The sequence below is a fragment of the Brienomyrus brachyistius genome, chromosome 11, assembly GCF_023856365.1.
Source record: "Brienomyrus brachyistius isolate T26 chromosome 11, BBRACH_0.4, whole genome shotgun sequence".
Taxonomy (NCBI): Eukaryota; Metazoa; Chordata; class Actinopteri; order Osteoglossiformes; family Mormyridae; genus Brienomyrus; species Brienomyrus brachyistius.
This window is the reverse complement of record NC_064543.1, coordinates 14239635-14261860: the sequence shown is the minus strand read 5'-3', so window position 1 is coordinate 14261860 and position 22226 is coordinate 14239635. Positions and strand designations below refer to the sequence as shown.

Below are 22226 nucleotides of genomic sequence, written 5' to 3'. Positions count from 1 at the left end.
GAAAACAGACTGGGTAGCTGACATGCAATACCCATGTATCTGTGTTTACTTACAGACAGCGCCACGCGGAAGTGGTAGCTGACGTCCTGGAAGGACAGTCTTGGCACAGACCATAAGTGTTCCTGCCCCTGAGGATTAGATGGTTAAACATTTACATTTTTAGTTGCTTATCAGACACTTTAAAGCCACAAAGCATTTTTATCCATTTTCCATTACCACATACAATATAGAATGCAGGGTCACAGTAAATGTGGGGTATATCCCAGAAAGAGCAGGGTACAAGGCAAGAGCTACTTTAAAGGGGTGCAGGTTCACTGCAGGACACAAACTAAGCTTGCTGAGTTATTAAGTTTTTCGCATTATGGAGGGAATAAGAGGGGAAGCTGTACAATCTATGCAGACAGAGCTGCACTGTCAGAACAAAGGCTACAGCCCTGGTACAGTTTTGTTCCCCAAGGTACAAACAATATTAATGTACCCCCAATGGTACAAAAATGTTCCAGAGAGTCCATTTTTGTACCTTACAATATACATTTACCTACAGCTAGGGTACAACTGGTAGACCATCAAGGCGGCAGCCCCAGTGACAGGTAATTGTACCCTCAAAAATACAAATTGGTACTTTTTTTTGAAAGTGTGGGCTTGGGTTCGAACCCACAACTCTATAAGGCCACAGTGCTATCTACTGAGTCATGTTCCACCCACATTTTTTTTTCTTGATATGCATATTTTTCAGTACTATCTCAGGCTCCATAAGGATTTTACAGTAGAGCCAGTCTAGGAACTTTACCAACATTCAGGTCCTCAGTTCATGTCTTTAACCACTTGTCGACCTGCTAGGCCCATATCGTAGTCTGCATGCCAACAAACTGAAGAGCCAGTTGGAACATAGGGACTGATGCTACTTCAGCGGTCTTCAGTCTGCATTTACCTTTGTGAAAACATTCTGCTCGCTCTGTGGTTGTTCTGCACTGTGCTGTGTCTGCATGTCAGGATAGGGTGAACAGTGACGCCCCCTAGTGACGCCACACTGGAACACCAAAACGCTGATGTTGGACCTGCAGACAGGACGTCCATAAAAAGCACTTCTTTGATTTACATATTCAGTAAAAGGGTTTCACATTAGTTTTTGTGTCCATAGAATGTAAATTAAACAGAATTACTACTAACTTATAAGTTATGAAAGGTATACAGTATTGTACATTTTGCCTAATTATGTGTTACACCTTACTTATCTGAATAACATTTTACATAAGGTCATTGTTTACTGATGTAATTTTGAAAATAAATATTTTATTAGTACCCAGAATTATATCACTAACTGGACATTACTGCAACATAATATACTTAATAAAATAATTCAATAATCCAAGTAAAGCACATTGCTGAAAATGTTTCAGATGAAGAACGTGCAGCGTTGCTGATTGTGTGAGAGTGTATGAGTGTGCATGTAGGCATGTGTTCTGTACATACCTCATGTGTAGAGTCACATGGGAAAGAGAGGTGTAGTTGTTTCCATGGAGAGAGACAGTGTAGCTATGGACTCCAGTTCTAAAGCAATCACAAAATCACAATAATGAATTTAAAATAAAGGAAAACATCACTTAAGGATACCAGAGGTTACATCCATCTTTTAATGTTTTTATATGTTAAATTATTTGGCTAAACTTAAATCATTTTAATCATTTCCACCTGCACTAAAAAGACAATTATAAATGCATTTTCACCTGCACTGTTTTTCCTGGGTTAATGCTGATCTGTAATATCTTATCTACTGTTGACGCACACACGCACACACAAACCTGCAGCTATCAGGCAAAGGACAGAACTCCATGGTGATAGGCTGGCCCGTCTCCAGGATTCGCATTGATGTCAGAGAGGGGGCGGGGTTTCGACCTATAGCAAACAGCAAAATGTTTCCTCCAGTAAGAAACACTCTGTAATAACTAAGCAGTTGACTGCAGATATAACACTGCTACATATGGTGGGACCCGGCCTTTGGTTTGGGTTTGTTTGAACTTGTATGTTGATTTGACCCTTACATCCCACTCTGTGCTTATATGACTCTCTCACCCCTTGTGTGGATGCTACGTTGTTGCCGGGGAGCTGGGAGCCATTTGTCCATGCCTGAGCTGCCTTGGTCTGCTGGCAGGGGTCTCTTGGTCTTGGATTGGAAGGAGGGTGCTGGTGCCGAGGTGTGACTCAGACGGTTCCTGTGACGTGCGTCCTTTTCTATCGGACGAGACTTGGCCTTCTTGTTGGTGCTGCCTGGGGTTGGGGCTAAGCTGACGGGCTCTGAAATAGATAAGAGTTGCAAATTTGCAACAAAATTCAAAATGCACATAATGGTCTAATGATTAGCAATGCAAGGAACGAGGCTTCTAAACACAGAATGGGTGGGATCTATCTGCTCTGCATTAAACCACCTAATGAATGACGGAGGCCAGTAACCCAATTCAAGCTGGTGTGCGGCAAAACTAAATTTCTCCCATCACTGGTTCTAATCTAGATGTCTCCATTTTTTATAAGGACTGTACGAATCCACGAGGACAGAAGTGACTTTTTTCTACCTGATGTTGACTGGTTGTTGCTTGGCAACACACTTGTGGTTGACTGGTTGCTCTGGGAAGTTGGAGAAGGGCAGCATAGATCTTTATTGGACATGGAGGGAGAAGGTGGGACTGTAAAACATGAAAATTCATGAGGTCAGCTCAAGACTGGGTATGACAAAAAGAAAGATGTCAGGAGCTATATTTAGAATCAGGTTCTTATTTTCTGAATATCGAAATAAAGGTGCTTATCAATGTTTGTATGGCTAGCATATCTGTACATGACTTAAACAATAATACTCTTCCCCCAGCAGAATCCCTAGCGCAAACTGAGTTTATTTACACGTTTCACACTGAGATGGCTTTCTTTCACACTGTTTCCCAGTTTACCCTTTTTAATGGAAGTCCGCCTCACCTTGTGGTGGAGGAATGGAGGCTGCTGGGGAGAAACTGGCCTTGCGGGATGATCCCAATCCGGAATTCGACCTGCTGGTGACAAGACATGCAGAGTGAGGCACAGAGAGGTAGCCACTGATGACGACATCAGAGCACGCCTAACAGTGTTTGGAATCAGAGTTCTGCGTGTGGAATTAGCATTATGCAAATAGTACTGAAAGACCAACAGTTAGACTCAGGATAAATCGGAAATGTCCTCCTTACTTGTAGAGAAACACAAGGAAAAGTAAAAGCGACATACCAGGGACAGACAGATGGACAGAGCGTGAGAGTTGCAGTGAGGACAGGTGTCCAAGACACAGAGAAAGTGCAGAGGGATGCAGAGCTACAAGGGAACGAGCAGGAGACCACATTTAATGACTGAATACACACATTGAAGGTGTGTAGCATGTGCTGAAGGGGTGCGTGTTGCCATAGCACAGAATCTCGATTCCAGCTTATGTTCTGTGCGTCACATCTGATATAAACCTACCCATCAGCCTCTATTTCACTTTGCTGGTGTCGAGTCAATGCGTAGAGGATGGACATGGAGACAACACTGCGGAGAGACAATATGGAGGAAGGTATAGTAGTACAATGATTCTGGTCCTCAATCCGTGAACACTGACACACTTAGGAAAACCCCGGCCTGTCCATCTCTCATTCCTACAGCTGGCACCGAGTGGTTTTACCTGAATGCCATAATGATGACCAGGGCCAGAATGGCTCCCTGCAGGAATTTTTGGCTGATGCAGCCATTTTCTGGAGCAGGACTCTGATACCACAGAAACACAAGGACAAGAAAAGTATTATTACATGTATATTACACTGACATTTGCAGTGATACATTCATAAAGATCGAAACATTTATCTGGGCAGGGTCACAGCCTGGGGCAAAACCTGTATGGGATGCCAGTCCATCACAGGGCATATACCAATAATCATACCCTGTGGGCAATTTAATGCGACCAAATAGTCTAACTGCAAGTTTTTGGACTACAAGAGGAATCCTGTTCAGCACAATGTTTGAATTCCCCGCCATGGGGTTAGGAATTATAGCACTGAGTTTAAAGTTTCACTCACTGAAGATGAAAAGCAGAGTAATATATATTTATTAGTTGAAATGAAAACATCAATACTGACCTTGCTTCCCGATCTGCCTGATCTTTTCTTGATAGGAACACTTCCTGCTCGACTGAACTGACTTCCTGATTGACTGAAATTACAGCAAAATGCAGACTATGACATAACAATGCATTACTGATAACCTTTTAATTACTGATTAAAATATTTGATGTATATCAAAGTATATAGTAAGCAGTATCATATATTGCATATATTATATATTGCAGTAAAGTATATATCATATATTGCAATCACATCCCTCATCTTCAATTCCTTCCCTGAGGCTAACCCATGATCTCCATGGCCTTCTGTACCCAGCACACAGGCTCTCGATACGGCTGTGCTCTCCAGGCCTCACCTGACTGTTCCCCCGCTCACAGTGCTCTTCATGCTGTCCAGCCGCCGTAGCTTAGCCAGCTTGCGGCTCCAGCGCTCCAGCTCGTCAATGCGCGTCTCCAGGTTGTCTGTCAGCTTGCACAGCTCCTTCACCGCCCCAACGTTCTCCATGAAGATACGGTCCTGGGTAAGGAGGAGGAACCAGGAGTGCCTTCGATCAGATCAGAGCTTAACACGCCGGTTATAATACAGATTAGAGCTGGCTTCAATGACCTCCCCTGACCTTGTTGACCACCAGCAGGTTAGGAATGGTCTCCCCGTTGGCACAGACAACATCTCCACCCTCCTTAACTGCCTCTGGCAGGATCTGTTGCACCTCCTGGGCAATCACTCCTGCACAGAGACAACACAGGCAGGCTTGGAAGTGAGCCTGTGATTCAGAATGCCAGCAATCTGGAGAACTAAGCTGTTCACGATATTGCGACGAGTCTGAAAAAGCCATCAGTTTGACAACAAGCGTGCTACTGGCTCTGAGCAATGGAGGCTGATTATCTGGAGGTAATTTACCTGTTTCTGCGGTGTTTTCAATCCCCACAGTGGCTGCAAACTCAGGCTTGTAGTGATAGTGCACCAACCGCATCTGAGAGATCCTCTTCAGATTGTCCGTGGTGTTTACCTGAGGTATTGGGCAACATGGACAGGCTTAAAGAGTCACATGTAGAGCAAGGCCACAGACATACTGCGAGAAACGCAGAAGAACCAGGTCAGCAACTAGGACTCCAATGGTAGGTCTCCTTTACTGAAAAGCTTCAGGCAGATAGTGTCCTCTTTCATGGGGACCTCAAAATGGTTAGTCCCTTTAGACTAAGTCAGGTCTATCCATCACTGAAGACTTGCAAGCACTCCAGACTCTCACCTCCTGAACGTTCTCTTTGGCACGGATGTCCGAGGGGTGCACCAAGGACCCCATGACTTTGAGGTTGCCATGAACCACCAGCGCCTCATCTGGCCGGTCGGTGTTGATGCCCACTCTGCCGTGGTGGTACACAGAGTCGGGAAGTTGGCCCCGTTGCCACAGGACCTCGCTGTCGCTCTCAAACTGCCCTGGGTTGGATGCCTGGAGCAAGAGAAAAAGCGGACAGGGGTGCAAAGAGACAGAGGCACAGTTCAGACTGAGAGACCTACGGGGACACAAGCGAAAATGTATTATTAAAGGAGTCAGAAACTAACAAGCAAACTTACATTCCATTACAGAACTTACGTCACCAGTAAAGATAAACATAACAATTGATATAAATTACAGCCAGAACAGTTCAGCCCTGATGTCCATGGCATGAATGCAGCTAGGAAAATTCTGTGGAAGACTAATTCACAAGTATATTACCCATAACTAACTAGCAATCAAAACCCTAAATCTGGTCCATTACGTCAGTCACTCTTTTGGCACAGTTCTGCTGCTTGAACGCTTCCTTTAACTATTTATAATTAATAATTTTACGTTTTTGGTATAAATGGCAAATTGCTATTCGTATGTGAAAACTTACACACAATCTATTCTTGAACGTCAACCATCACAACTCAGTCATTCCTTTTCATTTCAGTCGTATTAATTATACGCAATGCTACAATGTCATTGGCATAAGATTTGCATAAGATTTAAGATACAAATCAGTACAGTACAGAAAGTTTAGTTAGTGGCCTGAACAGCCTGCTTATAAAAAAATGTAGCCTTACATAACACGAGTTAAAATTATAAACATATAATAACATTAAAATTAACAATAAAACTGTGCAATTGTGCATTTTGCCTCATCATTATTCCATCCATCCATCTTCCATAACCACTTATCCAGTACAGAATCAGAGTTATTTATGTTTTTATTTTGTTGTTTTTTCTTATTGTAGAGCATTTTTTTCTAATTAAATAACGTAAAAGTCTCAGGATTTGTGACTTAAGTCTGCTCACTTATGGTGTACAAGGTCATGTGATGCAGGGCTGTACTCCATGTCCTTGACCTTATATGGTCAATAATTTGTACAGTATGTTTTTTTCCAGGTGTACTGCTAAGACATTATGTCACCTTGGCATGTGAATGTGTGTTAACATAAATGGGCACTATCACCAAATCGAGCCGGGAACTGGCTACAGTTTTCAATAAATCAGATTTGGAGAGAAACGTCAAATAAATAATGCACAGCCCAATGTGGATGCCATGCAAGTCAAGCTGTCTTCCCAGAAGCAACTAGCAATTAAAAGACTGAGGATATATGTGTCTGTTTCTTGTACAGTCCCTGAAAGCTGAAAATCTTATAGTCTAAAAAATAATTTTACTCCCAGTTTCTGTCAATGACACTACATGTCCAAGCATTACGGTTAATGTCATTTGGCACCAAGACATATATAATAGTCATTGACGGAAATGTGGCAAATTGGGGGGGGGGGGGGGGGCAACCCTGAGGATCAACCTGGAATCAGGCCCAGAGATGTAGAACACGCCACATATCTGACTCAAATTCTATTACACAACATGTTTTCCTGAAGTGGGGGTCTGTCGCTGATATTTTGTCTGGCTTTCTAACTGTGTCTCAGGGGAAAATAATGAAAAACATCATGGTACAGATGGTTTATACTGGGTATGGATTTCCGTGTACTAATAATAGTAAAACCGTATCTTCCCTTGACTGTAAAAAATATGGTCCCAACATTCCTATTACTTCTGCTGCTCATATAAACATAGTGATTTGATTTTGAATGAAATTTCAGGCCAGTGAGGACAAATACATAAAAACGCAGAGAAACATCATCGAGTTATCAAAAGGAAGGGATAGCCGGATAGACACACTCAGAGAAAGGCAGTCGGAAATGCACTTTGGAAGACGCAGACATAAGCAATCAAATTCAGACAGGCAGTCATTGTAGGGGACAGTTAGACAGACAGGGCCAGACTGACAGAGGTTACCCTGACGATAATCCTCTCTGACACCTGAGCCGCCACCGTGTAGCTCTGATTGTGGGACTGGGCCTGCAGCGCCACCACCAGCATGAAGTACCTACATACACACACACACACAGAAGCATAAAAACATATGAATATAAAACTAATATGGTCTAAAATTTACCATCTTCTAGGAATGACTAATTACAAGGATAGAGATATTAATGGAGGTATATCCGCAATTTCCTCTAGGATCAATAATGTTTCTGTCTGTCTAGTTTGCATCTATTTATATTTTAACTTGATTTTTTTTTCTCTTGAGTTGGTATTTTCATACTATTAAATAATTAAATTTTTTGTGTGTTTATGAATTTGTATTAATGTGGGAGTAGACACGTGAGTTTAACAGAAAATGTAGAAAACTATTTATGGAACAATATACAGTTGCTTTCCAGTTCTGGAGCCCAACCAGTAACTATAGCAACAGTACAGTATACAACCTCCAAACTATTAGTTTTTAGACGTGTTATACCAAAGAGTCTGTGGCTTTGCATGCGTACGTGGTCAGCATATATGTGTTCATGGCCCGTGAGTGTGTGTTCATTTATACATGGACACGTGACACATGGGCATGACCTGCGAATGTTTGTGCGTTTGCACATGGGTGGCGTGCGATTGCTCCTACCGCTGGTCAGGGTTGGGTTTTCCTTTCTTTCGCATGTTGTTGGCTGTCGTCTCACTGAAATGAAGCCGCCCTACTGTAACTTTGGTCACCTGCTCTGGGGGCAGAGTCACCCTGAAAAGGCACACATACCCATTATCACTATAATAACTGACTTTCACTATGACTGTCTCAACTCCAAACCACTTCAAGTTGAAACAGACTGCAGTTCCACGTTGCATGGAATTCTGTCCATATTGACAAAATTGAAGAGCATATTTAACTCACTCGGTCCATTTTTTGTTGTTTTTGAGAGGAGACTGCCAGTGAGCTAAAGTCAGGCTTCCTCATCATATCTCATACAGTATCGGGAACCAAACTGTCTGGAAACGACAATTAAACGAGTTTTAGAAATTTGCTCTTCAATTGAGTAATTTGGCAGCTTTTAGTACTTTTTCAAATCTGATTATATTAATGCTTTTGGCTTGCAATTTTATGTTGTTGACTATACCGTTGACGGTGTAAAGGTGGATAGTCACTGATATTTTCAGCCTGTGCAAGTGTGCATTGCCTGGTCACTTTCTTACAGCCCTTTTTTTAACCAGATAAACCTTCCTAAGAGAAAGGAACACACAGCCCCCCCTCCCCAAACACACACATACACACACACCCAACCCTCATTCTTTGTCAATGCTGTGGTGGCCACTCACAGAACTGGTTTGAAAGGCCTCTTGCTGCGGTCAGACTGAGATTGCTCCACGTTGATACACTGGTTCATGGCTTCAAGCTGCGGTAGAGAAAGACAAGAGCATCTTGTGTCTGTGTTCGACTGAGCCAATATAGGGGTCCACAGGTGCAGAGTCGAGCGAGTATTTCAGAGTATCAGTCAGTGTAACAGATTGTATGCGAAGTGAGCGAGGCTAACCACGGACAGCTACCTTCACTCCGTTGAGTTTGAGGTAGAAGCAGTCTATAGGCTGCAGACCCTCACTGGTCTTGACATATTTAGGATCACCCAACATGCCGATGTACACTGTGACCTGGAAGTGGTTCTTCTTCTGGCACACAAAGGCATCATCCGGCACTGAGAAGTTAAAGCCCTTGTCAGCGTCGACGCGATAGGTGGGCATCGGCCTATAAGCAGAGGAGAGAGAAAATGACACGTCGTATCATGGCTCTTGTGATGTTCCACTTTTTCGGCACCATAGACCCAGTTAACAGCTGTTAGACTATAAGATCCCAGCTGTGATGTCCAGGGCTGTGCTGATGTGCGCCATCCCAGCGCCTGAAATCATGCGTACCTTCAAAAAAAATTCCATTTTCTGGGTGTCAGGGTTTCTTTAAATATAGATCTGATTCACCCGCTGTGTGATCATGAGCCATGCAGATATAATGATGAAGAAAATGTTTCACGGTTGTCCTGCCAAGTTGCCTTCTCTGCTGTTGGCTGCTCAACCTTATCTGTCGCGCAGTTTCCAGAACTGACATGCAGCAATAGGCGCTAATAAATCCTCTGTCCACCTCACCCTCTCGACCGAAAGTGTACTCCTGCTCTCCCCCACGCATAACTCACCTCTCTGGAATTCAGAGGCCTTCTCCCCCCCCCCCCCCCCCCACCCCCCAATACCCCCCCGCTTTTTTTTTACTGCCCCCCTGAAAACCCATTTCCATGCCTTACACCACTCTTGTTCATTCTCCATTTCTTATCAGCAGTCTCTAAGAATTTTAGAACATGTTACATAAACAGGACAAATGTTTATCTCCTTATTTTAACAGTTTCGCCAGTTGTGCTTTTTAAAACAGATTACATAATTCTCATTTGTAAACATTGTATACATTTTTTTTTTTTTTTTTGCTCCATATCTTGTTAACTGAAGTCAAACTGAAATACTATCCTGCAGGATAAGTTATACAAGCTTTCAGAGACTCCAATAAAAACTAAAGGCACGTTTGTGTTGCTTTCCTTAATGTTGATGGCTGCTGCCGGTTTTTTTGTGCTGTTAAAGGGTGGTGCCCCCACACTGAAACGACCATTTACCAAAGATCTGCCACGGATCAGCGTCTCGATCCATCTTCATGCCACTATATTTCACTCTGTCAGTCCTGCCCTGACATACGTCATGGACAACTTACAATAAAGCTTTAGAATTTTTCCCATGCCCTCTCTCATCTTGTCTCTAAAACCAGAACTTTTAAATATTTTATTCCTAATCCTGAAATACATGTAGCAGGCTGGAAATAGGTCACGTAGCTGCTCTAATTAGGGTGTTTCTGGCTTGATTGCAAGGTAAAATTCATTATGGTCTCCTGGAATTTCTATTAGAAATGTCATAGCTTCTTATAACAAAAGAAATGTTGCCTTAATTTTTCATCATAAACCATACTCTCGGAAACTATTCATTCCAATTTGTAGCACCAAACAATTGACATGTTACAACAATTCAGTTTCCATGGCAGCCTTAAAGAAGAAAATCCATACCCTTAAATCAAACACTTGCATCTGCCATTTTTGAATGATGCATTGTGAACACTGTACAATTTTTTTCTATGTATATACACTTGCTCGTTAGTATATTTGAGATATGTGCCTTTTGTTCATTATGTAATGTTTGTGATATTGTGCTGTAATCTTTTACTTCACTGCCAGATCGTTCTCAATTTACTAACCTGGTTAAATAAAAGCTAAACAATGTTTCTGATAGTGCAGATTGTTAACCATTTGGTCTAGCTGACCAAAATACTCACTAAAGCCTTTGATATTTGACCTTTTTTAAAAATAAATCCTACCAAACTCCAATTCGCTCACTTCCTTTCACGTGTTTTTGCAGATTTAATTTATTTTTAGTGACTTCAACATTGGTGTCACAATGCACAAGGGAATAACAATCATTTAAAAAAATATATGACAAGCCTACAGCAACCGCCTTATTTCATTTCCCTTATTCAATCAATTTTAACAGAGTAACAAACTGGGCAAGTGAGGTCACATTAGTAACTCAATCAGTCCACCACCTTAACAATCACATCCCATTGTAAGGTAACAGGGTGACAGGTGATATGTTGCTAAAAATAGTGTGAACACACAGCAAACATTTTTAAAACCTCTGGAAGCCTCTGGAATCCCTGAAGCCACCAGCTGTCTGACACCCAGAAACACAGAAAGACATAGTGATGAGGCAAGCCCGCAGTGACACTACAGACAGCCAAGGGGATGAGGCAGGCTGCAGTGACACTACAGACAGCCAAGGGGATGAGGTAGGCCGCAGTGACACTACATACAGCCAAGGGGATGAGGTAGGCTGCAGTGACACTACAAACAGCCAAGGGGATGAGGCAGGCCGCAGTGACACTACATACAGCCAAGGGGATGAGGTAGGCTGCAGTGACACTACAAACAGCCAAGGGGATGAGGCAGGCCGCAGTGACACTACATACAGCCAAGGGGATGAGGTAGGCTGCAGTGACACTACAAACAGCCAAGGGGATGAGGCAGGCCGCAGAGACACTGCAAACAGCCAAGGGGATGAAGCAGGCCACAGTGACACTACAAACAGCTATGGGGATGAGGCAGGCCACAGTGACACTGCAAACAAACAAGGGGATGAGGCAGGCCGCAGAGACACTGCAAACAGCCAAGGGGATGAGGCAGGCCGCAGTGACACTACAAACAGCCAAGGGGATGAGGCAGGCTGCAGTGACACTACAAACAGCCAAGGGGATGAGGCAGGCCTGCAGTGACACTGCACATAGCCAGGGGAGGTCATTGGAACACAGACACTCACAGCTCCTTGCAGTTGGCATCATACAGTGTAGTCCATTTGTTCTGCTGGTGAGGCTGCCACTTGATGCACTGGTAATTGGGGTCCAGGTAGGAATTCTCTGCATCCTGGATCAACCCTGAACAGACAATTAGAAGGAGCAAGTTCATTATAAACATTGTATACCTGTATATCATGTTAGTGGTCAGTGAGTGAGAATAATATTGTGATAACTTTATTCTTTCCAGTGGGGAAATTCTCCTTTCACCCTACCCCATTTTACTCTCCATGAGACACAGAGACAGGTGAGAGCAAGCCTGGGGGGTCACAGCACAGGGTCAGCCAGAGTGCAGCACCACTGCAGCTTGGCGATAAGGACCTTGCTCAAGGGCCCAATGGCAGCGTCAGTCTGCTGGCCCAAGGATTTCAACTAGCGACTTTCCGATCAAGAGTCCTGACCTGCTGAGCCCCACATTGGCCACATAAATGATACACAGAGCTATATTTTGTATAGGCTGAGATATAATTTCTGAAAAATTATGCTATGCAAAACAATTGTCTTTATTTCCCAAAAGCCCCTTGGTCAATAAAGGGTTGTGGAGAGCTTAATACCTATCACAGGAAGCACCGAGCACATGAATGGGCAGACACCCAGGACATGATACCACTGCATCTAGTGTGGGTACATTTTTATCTATATTTTTGTGTACGAGCAAATGCACCCATAAAAAGTTCCAGAACATTTTATTGTTACTTGTCATGAATCCTTATACATCCTTATACATTATAAATCCTTATAAATGATCATTCAAATAGTCAAAAGTCCATATCCATCCATCCATCCATCCATCCATCCATCCATCCGTGCATCCATTTCCCAGGGGTCCAGAGATTATCCTGGAAGTTAAGGCAGGGAATAACCCAGGATGGGGCACCAACCCATCACAGAAGATTGTCCCTATAAAGATAAAAATGCAAATGTGTGTGTCTTATTTGTTTACCTGGCTCTTGCTTGATGATGCCACTGAGCATCTGTGCGTTGAGGGTGCTTGGAGGAGAGTCAGAGTGCTTCCTCTTTTTGGCTTGGTGACCGGGAATGGCACTGCGCACAAACAGAAAAGCACGTCAGTGTTTAAAATGTGATCAGTGTAATACAGTCTCTGATATGGGTAACGCTTTACATTAACTACGCCTTCATAATACCTTTATAAAGCATTCACAGAACATTCATGAGCAGCATATATCCTAAGATCCAGCTGTAGTATATATTATTAGCAAACATTACATGATAATAAACATTATGTACAATATATTGTTTTATATACAGGACAATCATACAATGTTTGTTATTAATGGATGTTAATGTACACTTACATTCTGTTTATGAATGTTCTATGAACACATTATGAAGATGCAATATTAAGGTGCACTGAATGTTCTGTGAATGCTTAATGAATGCATTATGAAGGTGCAGTTAATGTAAAATGTTACCTGAATATGTCATACATGTAACTAATATAATGTAGCATTACAACATTAGCTCCACCTACTGTATCTTCACCTTTCCTCCATTCCTTACACAGCCATCCACCTGCTCCGCCTTCCTGGCCACTCCCATCTCTCTTACAGTCAACGTCATATCCCCCTAAACAAGCTCCTGAAATGTCTAACCTAGGAGATGCCTCGCTCCAAGCATCATGCTTAATCCCCCTGGTCTCTTTAATTCGACCCAGCCCAGACAATCCCTTTAATTGCTGTCCAGACAATCTGTCGTTTTTACATTGGGCCGTACTTATGTTTCAGCATTTCTTCTCGGGGGGGGGGGGGGGGGGGGGGTCACACACATCATTGACTAAATGACACACATATACTAAATCAATAGATATGATTTTAAAGCAATAACTGCTGTCCAGTTAAATGAAACTTGACGATCAAGAGAAAGGACAACCTAAAATGCCATTTTAATTTTATTTACATTATTATGTTTTATTGAACGCATCTGCCTCCAATTAGCTTCCAGTTTACTGCTTTGTGTAGGACATGTTATTACATCTATGCTTGGCATAGTAGGTGGAGCAGAGAGTAAACTGGGTTAGAACTAGTATATCTGCCAAATAATCATAAACCCACAACCATGCTCCAAACGGGGAGTCTTTTATTCCGGCCCCACCCCCAATGACAAAAACACAGACAAACACACACGTTTGTATTCATATCTTAGTGGGGACCATCCATGCATTTCTGTTGGAAAAACCCAACAATGACAACCCCTACCCAGCCCTAACCTTAACCATAAGTAACCAAACTAAATACTGCAGTTTTGACATTTATAGTTTTTTGATTGCAGGCACGGATTTTTATAAAAGTTAGTTTCCTCTTGAGGGGACCTAAAAATTGGTCCCCCATGTAAATAACAGGTTTTTTTATCACATCGTGAGGACATTTGGTCTCCACAATGTAATAGATACATAATCCAAACACACACACACACACACACACACACACACACACACACTCACTCCTGTCCTTGAGGAAGCTGCAGCAGCTGATGCAGCATTTGGCTCTGCTGGATGTCCCCACCCCCCGTGCACATGGCCGGCCCAGGTGGGTACTGCGATATCATTGGCTCCTGTTTCAGGTACATGTCTCGCTGCAGGCCAGAGTAGTGCGGCTGGGGAGGCGGGGGCGAGATGTGGCACATGTTCTCGGGAGACATCTTGCTGAGCAGGTGAGGGTCTGGGAGACAAAGAGAGGACACACCGTGTGTAACGGGCGTGTGAAGGTTACAGCATAGCCTACGAAAACCGTGCTGCTCCATGTTCACCTGGATTACAGTTACCTGGATGCGGCAAGTCGTCGCAATATGGGGAAAACAGCACAGAAAAACCGGCAATACAGTCATGAATGTAATGCTGCACTCAAGGTGTAACTTCATGTTGAGCACTGGGGGAGTTGAGGTCTCCATCCATTTAAGGGGGTCCAGGGGGCTATATTGGCTGATTTTGATTACTGGGAGGGGTTAGAACCCCCATCCCCCCATAATTCACGCCCATGCCTGCACTCCATCGAAAGATGTGAAATATTGAGAGGTGAGTAAAAAAATTTCAACAGGTCCTCAGGAATAACTGAATTTCTGGATTATCTCTATAGTGTAGCAACACAAGTCATTACATATAGGTTTTTTTTTTAGAGTTATTATTTGGCTTGTAGGACGCTCAGACTTTCACACATGAGCATTTCTGTTGTGGAGGTCTAATGAGAGACCCCAGGCATTACCTATCTAACATAGAGAATGTTCATAACATCTCTTTCATCTCTGTCTATTCATCTCCCCTGTACGTTTTTTGGCGACTATTACCCATGTTTCCCCTTTCCACACTAATAGCAATCTCTATTGTTTACCTCTGGATCCCTGACAATCAGATTAGAAACCTCCACACCTTTTCTTTGGTAGGAAAATACCTCAACTTGTTTCTCTAATACACCTGAATATAAGAGCCCATACTATGGGAAACTTGGATTAAAGAAGGATTCATAATAGTTTAAAAAGTACAAAACACAATACAGTGCATGAAAAAATGGCAAAACATGTATAAAAACATTTAACAAATCCCAAACTTATTTCCTGCAAAACATCCAATGCAGTTAATCAGTTTTAATTATAAGTCCCAGCCCTGTTACTTCCTAAAGCTTCATTTTATTCATAGTAACTTAAAAAATGACACCCATGCCACCTGGTGTCTTGCAGTGCCCAACACTGTATTGACGTAGCGTACCCATTAATCCGCCATGTGACAGCCCATTTCCCCTGGAAGCATGAAGACCACCAAGTGAATGGACAGTAACAGGAAGACGGCTGATTGGGCCGAGACCAAAATTCCCTACCTGGATTGGTGGGCTGCATCAGACTCTCGCTCTCTCACTGTGGGCCAGGCATGTCATGCTCCTCTCCCGTCTATACGGTCCTGATCCTACAGCCTTTGCTTTTTCTCCACTGGTTTCTCCTTTGTTTTTTATTATCTCCACAGTGTGCACATCAGCTGAGGCATCCTTCCCCGTTTCACCTCTCTGTTTAGTGGAACACTTTCGCCTTCTCACATTGAAGTTCCTATTTTCACTCTATTCCGTTATTGCCTCCCAGTTCTGTCTCTCAGTCTCTAGTTGACATTATCAACGACATAATTAAAGTTTTCTAGACACTGTAGCGCATCTCACACTTTGCTCGGCCTTCTCTCCTCTCCCCGGTTTCCTCATTCTCTCCCTCTGTGCCTTTTCAGTCGTGCTTCTCTGCACAGTCTATGTTTGCCGTCTGATCTTTGATTGCTCTCCGCGGTTCTCTTTCTCACTCCTTCTCGTCATAACAAAACCAGCCCCGCCCAAAATAAAACAAAAGACTGGTCCCCCCCTCCTTAACTTCTGAAATGGTAGGCTTCAACAGCGATACACGTGAGTGGAAGGACCTTACCATTCACTTGCTGGGGGGAGTACGGTTCTGAGCTGGAGTCGGGTGGGGACTCAGGTAATGTTCTGTAACAATAAATGGCAAATGATAAAGAAATCTGATGTATTTTTTGATTCTGTCCATGCATGTGTCAGTCTTTGCATAATTAACTACGTACATCTGTACTTGTACAATTCGTGTCTCTAGCAGTGGCACAAACCTGCCACTTCACCTTCCTCCATTCTTTACTCCACTTTACAGAATAAAGTTTACTTATGCAGGTAAGGTTATACAAGGTGAGCTTATCCAGTTTGTCTGGACACAGAAAGAGTGATTGTATGGTTCAACGCCAAAACACCAGCATCCTAGTTTTCCAGACTTTAACTCGGCAGAACCAGACCTTTGACATGTAATTTGGATTTTTAATAGCTGTGGGCTACATCCTGAATGTGTCTTAGTAACTGAAAGTATGCACAGCTGTACCGATATAAGGGATAGAACCAGACATCAGGATAGACATAAATCTATCCTCATCCATCCATCCATCCATCCATCCATCTATTCTCTAAAGGCTCATGGGGGTGAGGGGGTAAGCATAAAGAATAATGCTGGGGTACACCCTGGACAGGCTGCCGGTTTCGAGTTTCAACCTCAGAGACTGTAAGATGGATGGCCAAAGTACTGCACTTTTCACATTTCCTTTTATCAAATGACCACTTTACAACTGCAGCACAATGTGAGGTGACTTATCAACATAATTTTGACCAGATCATCCCCTGTCCATTAACAGAACAAATGCCACCAGCAGACGAGACACGGTTCTTTGTTACCAGTGCCAATTCAGTATTAATTTCATTATTGGTCTAGTCACGATGCTAACTTCACCACTGGCCCAAGCATCACCTACCAGCTGCACCTACATTTTTATCTTAGACAATGTTCTGCCCTCACCACAAGCCTACATATGTCTTTCCTTTCCATCACACTCCTCTTTACCACTCCTAGCTACCACTTAAGTCTGCCTGTCTTTCGCTGACTGTGGACCCCCGTCCTCCCCACTTACCCAGAGGCGTAGTGGCCCCTGTGTTCTGTCTTGACGTGGGACTGCTGAAGCTGCTGTGGTTGCTGCCCCAGGTAGGGGTAGTTGTGTCGATGCCCTCCTAGTGAGGGAGCTGTGGGGTAAGTGCTCTGGCAGAGTGGGGGCAGGGGTGGCTGGGCGCCCGGGCGCAGGGGCGCGTGGGGGCTCACATCACATGTCACTCCCCCTGAGGAGACCCCGGGTTGTGGGGAAGAGAAACTGGGGCCAGTGCCTCCCTGGACCTCAGAGAAACATCTGGTGGGTGAGAATCATACAGGGAGCAGGTCAGACTTTGATGGACAGAAGACAGGTGACATTCATCAGCTAATATGGGCGAGTGAGAGCTTGGTGTCCATTTATAAATACCTGTGTTTTGGGTGTTGCGATGTTCATAGAGTTTGTGTGTGTTGTGGCTGGAAGTCGATTGACATAAGCAGTAACTCTAAGGTTAGTATTAACTCCTAACTGGCCAGAACCAATCAAATCAGGTAATATTTTTCATACTCAAGCAAGGTCAAGTACAGCTGTATACATTATACCAGAGATCTTGGGAAATTTCACATTTTACAGAAGGTCTTACACAGTTGTCAGAATTTTCATACCTTTTGTTGATCATTTAGGGTTACATTGTGTAATGACAATAAACTTGAACTGAACTGAAGATCTAACCCAGATTCTAAAATTTACCGTGATTAATATGCCCTTGCTAGCTGAAATTTGATTTAAAATGGTGTTTCATTATCTGCATAGAAGCTAAGTTGATGTGCTCAGCATTTGCGGCTGAGTAAATGTCTGGTAGTCATGTGTGCCTGGGTCTGCCAGGCATGTGCCCATGTCTGCCAACCGTGTGCCCATGTGTGCCCATGTCTGCCAGCCGTGTGCCCATGTGTGCCCATGTCTGCCAACCGTGTGCCCATGTGTGCCCATGTCTGCCAGCCGTGTGCCCATGTGTGCCTGGGTCTGTCAGGTGTGTACCCATGTGTGCCCATGTCTGCCAGCCGTGTGCCCATGTGTGCCTGGGTCTGTCAGGTGTACCCATGTGTGCCCATGTCTGCCAGCCGTGTGCCCATCTGTGCCTGGGATCTGCCATGCATGTGCCCACGTGTGCCAGGGTCTGCCAGGTGTGTACCCATGTCTGCCAGGCATGTGTCATGTAACTATGCGGTGCCCACATGTCAGAGCTGTCGTCTTCCTTGCTGATATACTCCTCCAAGATGCTTGTGTCAATGTTAGCCGGCTCCAAGGAGCTGTTGATATCATGGCCTGGAAGTTGGAGAAAAAAAAATGGAGAATGCAGGTTCACATCATTGCCATGGTTTGATGAAAGACCTCACAAACCAGTTAAGACCAGAAAAGTATTTTCCACAACATCATATGATATTAAATTATTTAGATTCATAAACTACTACTGCGGTTTATGAACATGGCAGCCCAATTCCATATAAAAGAATTAATCTTAATAACACTTAAACTTCAAACCCTGTAGTGTGGGGTTATCTTACTGCAGTTTGCAGGAAACCGATGAATCAAGCTTACAATTGCCCATGAAATAAATTGTACCAATAGAAAAACCATTTCTTGGCTGCCCAGAGTTGCCAGGTAGACAGATTACCTCCATAGATCCAGCGTGAGGGCTGCTTAAGTTACACACCTTAAGTCCTGAAATGATACGACAGCATTTCTTTTTTTTTTACCAGACAAATATAGCAGACATTAAAATTAAAGGCCAGCTCACATGCTCTTCTTCTAATTGGTTACTTTATATTATCTTATCACCTTCACCGGTGTTTGATTCTCCCCTTAGACTGGCCTGACCTTCATCTACGACCCACGATGACAAAGTGATCATGATCACGTCAGAATCAGAATCTTTATTCCCTGAGTACAAAAATTACCAAGGAATTGGTAGCATGATATACCATTTAAACAAGTTAAACAGAGGTAGCAGAATAGAAATAAGATGTGCAAATAATAAATAAACATTTAGACAAATAAATACGGCGAGACAACCGAATGTCTGGTGCTAACAGCTTGGGGTATGTCATGGTAATTCTGTGATGAAGAGGTGTTCACGCTGCATGGATAATTATGTTTACGTTTGTTTCGTTCGTTCGTTCATTTTTCTCTCCTTATAGTAAAGCAGTATATGAAGGGTCTTTTCATTTCGAAGATAAGGAAGAGCTCTCTGGAAATGAGGTGAAGCAACATTTTGCAATATTACATTTAGTTTTTAAATATCTACTGCCTATGAGTATCCTTGTCCAACTTTCCAGGCCTCAGCGCTAAGCTGGGAAGGAGAAACTGAGTCAGAGAAAGTGGTTGAAAACTGAGCCAAAGACCCAAGACTTGAATGCTGAATACTGTGCTCGTTATCACCAAGAGAGCCAAGAGTCCACAAAGGAACTCAAAGTCAGCGATGAAGACTGCAGTTCGAGGATGAACACCCGCTCGCTGCCAGTGAAGGAGACAGAGCACTGAGCACATGCCCGTTGAAGGAGAACGAAGACTGACCACACCAACCTTTACTGACGGGACTGGCACTCATACTATAGAAGCAGCCGAACTCCCCCAGTTCCCTATGCTAGCAGACATACTGGACATCCCAATAGGAAGCGAAAAACACAATGGGAGGACAGAGCAGTGACAGAGGCGTGAGTGTGCGCGTCCTGGCGGCGGGGGCAGGGAGCACTGGCAGTGAAAGCACTTTTGTGTCGCAACAGTGAGCACAAACGTCGAGGAAACATAATGGAGTTACAGAAACAAAACCAATCACACAAACACAACTATGTGAGCCCAGGAACAATTCCTCCATTCTCCCCGGGCCCACATGTCTCTATGAAGTAGAAAAACACACTTTATTATATTACACCTCACCTCACCCGTTGTGTGAGCATTAGAGGACAGGCGGCGGTTAATTCATGGTATATAAGCCTCAGTTTATGTTTTTTTGGATTAAGTTGATAAATTTATGCTATTTTTGACATTTCAGACAAACAAATAAAAGCATCATGTTTCATATGAGCCATGGGTTGCAATATACAAAATTGTATATTTTTTTCTAAGCACCTACAAAAAACTGCAACAAAAACCTCTTACAATTACATTAGTCAGATCAGCAAATTGGAAATAGTTTCACTAATCAATTAGCCAGCAGGATAAACTGCGGGTCAGCAGGAGCAGGACTGAAGAGACTTAAGTCAAGATACTAACCAGTAATCTTATCACACTGGATATTTCACTTAACTCTGGAGTCAGTCTGTATCATACTACAATTTCCATTTTGCCCAAAAAGGTATATCAGCTGAGTAAGCGAATAAAATTTGACTAGTTTACTGATAAAAAATTAACAACATGCATTGCATTAATATGAGTGTTGTTTTATTACACAGTAGTATATTAAATCCTGTTACATATGCTGTTTAAACACAGGTTTCAGAGTCATAGCTAAATGAAATGACCCTTTAGTTGCAATTTGCACAAGGAATGCTTTTCTTGACCTACCCCATCTAGCTCTCCGTGAGATACAGACAGGTGAGAGCAAGCTTGGGGTCACAGCGCAGGGTTAGCCAGCATGCAGCGCCCATGGAGCTGGGGGGTTAAGGGTCTGCTTGAAGGGCCAACAGACATGTGACTGTTCTGCAGAGGCCAGGGCTCAAACTGGCAACCTTCTGATCACAAGTACAAAGCTGTAGCCCCCAAAGCCACTTGCCCTCGATATTTGCAATCGCAACACATCCTTTCAGGTGCTTCTCAGTGCAGCATTATTGTCTGACAAACCCTTATCTTCATTGTTTTATAATCCAAATATATTATGAGTTGTAACCCCTACAAAAACACGAATCCTTAAACAGGATGCAGTAAATGGTAATCCGACAGACCCAGTGAACTGCAATGTGAAAACTGCAGTGACCTGAAACTGGCAGATAAACTGAATCCAGCAAACGCCATAAAGGCTCTACTGAGCTAAGGCACCCATGGCACCCAAGAGGTGTCAGGTATGACCATATTACCCTTATCTTCTTCACTCGCATTTCCTTCTGACGCAATTGGCCAAACAGCTGCACATCTGTAAGATCCAATGCCGTGTTTGGATTTTCACCGTGTCAGAAAACAAGCTGTGCACTCGGAGAGTACCGAGTGAAACTGGCGCGATAAAAGTCAGGTCAGTGTGAACTTTAGAAGACGGGAATGCCTTTCTGCGTGTGAGTGTGTGTGTGTGCATGGGGAAAGAGGTCGTTAAGAGGATTGTTTCTTTGGGGGAAGGGAGGTGACCTGTGGGCGGATGGATGCCTCTTTGCATGTGTTCCATCAGAAAGGAGTTTCGTGAGTTTTATGACAATAGGATAAGTTACTACTTATTACTCAGAATCTGCAGAGCCTCCACTTCAAATGCTCTGCGTCTGTTTTTCCTTCCAGCCTACAGCCACTTTGCCATTGTTGACTTCAATCCCGGCAAGCATAACAAAAGAAGGTGACGTTTCCTCCTCTTGTTCAATGTTTGGACCCCATTTTGGCAAAAAAAATATTACCTTTTCTGTCGTATAATGAGCTATTTTGAAGTATAGCGCTATCTGAAAAACTCAGACTTAAAGACTCCTTTTGCACACAGATACATATGTTGAAGCTTTAATACAAGCTTACAGTTTTGCTGCACGTTTGGCTCTATATACTCTCAACAACTTGATTGCACTACTATACTAAGTATTCATTACACAGAATTTAAAACATCCATAGTATATAGATGTATATAGAATACTTTTATTTATAAATAAATATGTGTCAGAGTCTGTGGCAATTGGGAAGTAGGTCTCTATGGCATGGGGGGGGGGGGGGGGGGGGCGTAATCCCTCCTTCCCCTCCCTCATCTACAGCTCATTCCTTCCACTTTTATGCTCCGTTCTCAAGCA

The 22226-nt window shown here is 43.3% G+C and overlaps 1 protein-coding gene and 1 long non-coding RNA gene across 7 annotated transcripts in view; one reads left to right on the top strand and one right to left on the bottom strand.

Moving 5' to 3' along the window:
- The window catches only part of myrf (myelin regulatory factor), a 42702-nt gene that overhangs the window by 3693 nt on the left and 16783 nt on the right, over positions 1-22226 (bottom strand). For 2 of the 6 annotated variants that reach the window (XM_049031527.1, XM_049031530.1), the window contains exons 2-26: positions 18492-18582; positions 17305-17574; positions 16266-16327; positions 14320-14536; positions 12802-12902; positions 11825-11939; positions 8981-9176; positions 8753-8829; positions 8067-8177; positions 7397-7496; positions 5362-5562; positions 5013-5121; positions 4729-4838; positions 4468-4628; positions 4128-4200; positions 3677-3759; positions 3478-3543; positions 3247-3330; positions 2965-3038; positions 2571-2681; positions 2074-2295; positions 1803-1896; positions 1474-1551; positions 932-1058; positions 54-128 (exon numbers count right to left, since the gene is read on the bottom strand). In XM_049031527.1, coding sequence (XP_048887484.1) covers positions 54-128; positions 932-1058; positions 1474-1551; positions 1803-1896; positions 2074-2295; positions 2571-2681; positions 2965-3038; positions 3247-3330; positions 3478-3543; positions 3677-3759; positions 4128-4200; positions 4468-4628; positions 4729-4838; positions 5013-5121; positions 5362-5562; positions 7397-7496; positions 8067-8177; positions 8753-8829; positions 8981-9176; positions 11825-11939; positions 12802-12902; positions 14320-14536; positions 16266-16327; positions 17305-17574; positions 18492-18582 — 3008 coding nt within the window. The remainder of the gene's footprint in view (positions 1-53; positions 129-931; positions 1059-1473; positions 1552-1802; positions 1897-2073; positions 2296-2570; positions 2682-2964; positions 3039-3246; positions 3331-3477; positions 3544-3676; positions 3760-4127; positions 4201-4467; positions 4629-4728; positions 4839-5012; positions 5122-5361; positions 5563-7396; positions 7497-8066; positions 8178-8752; positions 8830-8980; positions 9177-11824; positions 11940-12801; positions 12903-14319; positions 14537-16265; positions 16328-17304; positions 17575-18491; positions 18583-22226) is intronic. The other 4 variants (XM_049031528.1, XM_049031529.1, XM_049031531.1 and 1 more) reach the window with 4 other exon arrangements.
- LOC125752019 (uncharacterized) lies at positions 2791-4514 on the top strand. The gene is made up of 3 exons (XR_007400831.1): positions 2791-3073; positions 3216-3568; positions 4428-4514. It is a non-coding gene; the product is annotated as an uncharacterized LOC125752019 (long non-coding RNA).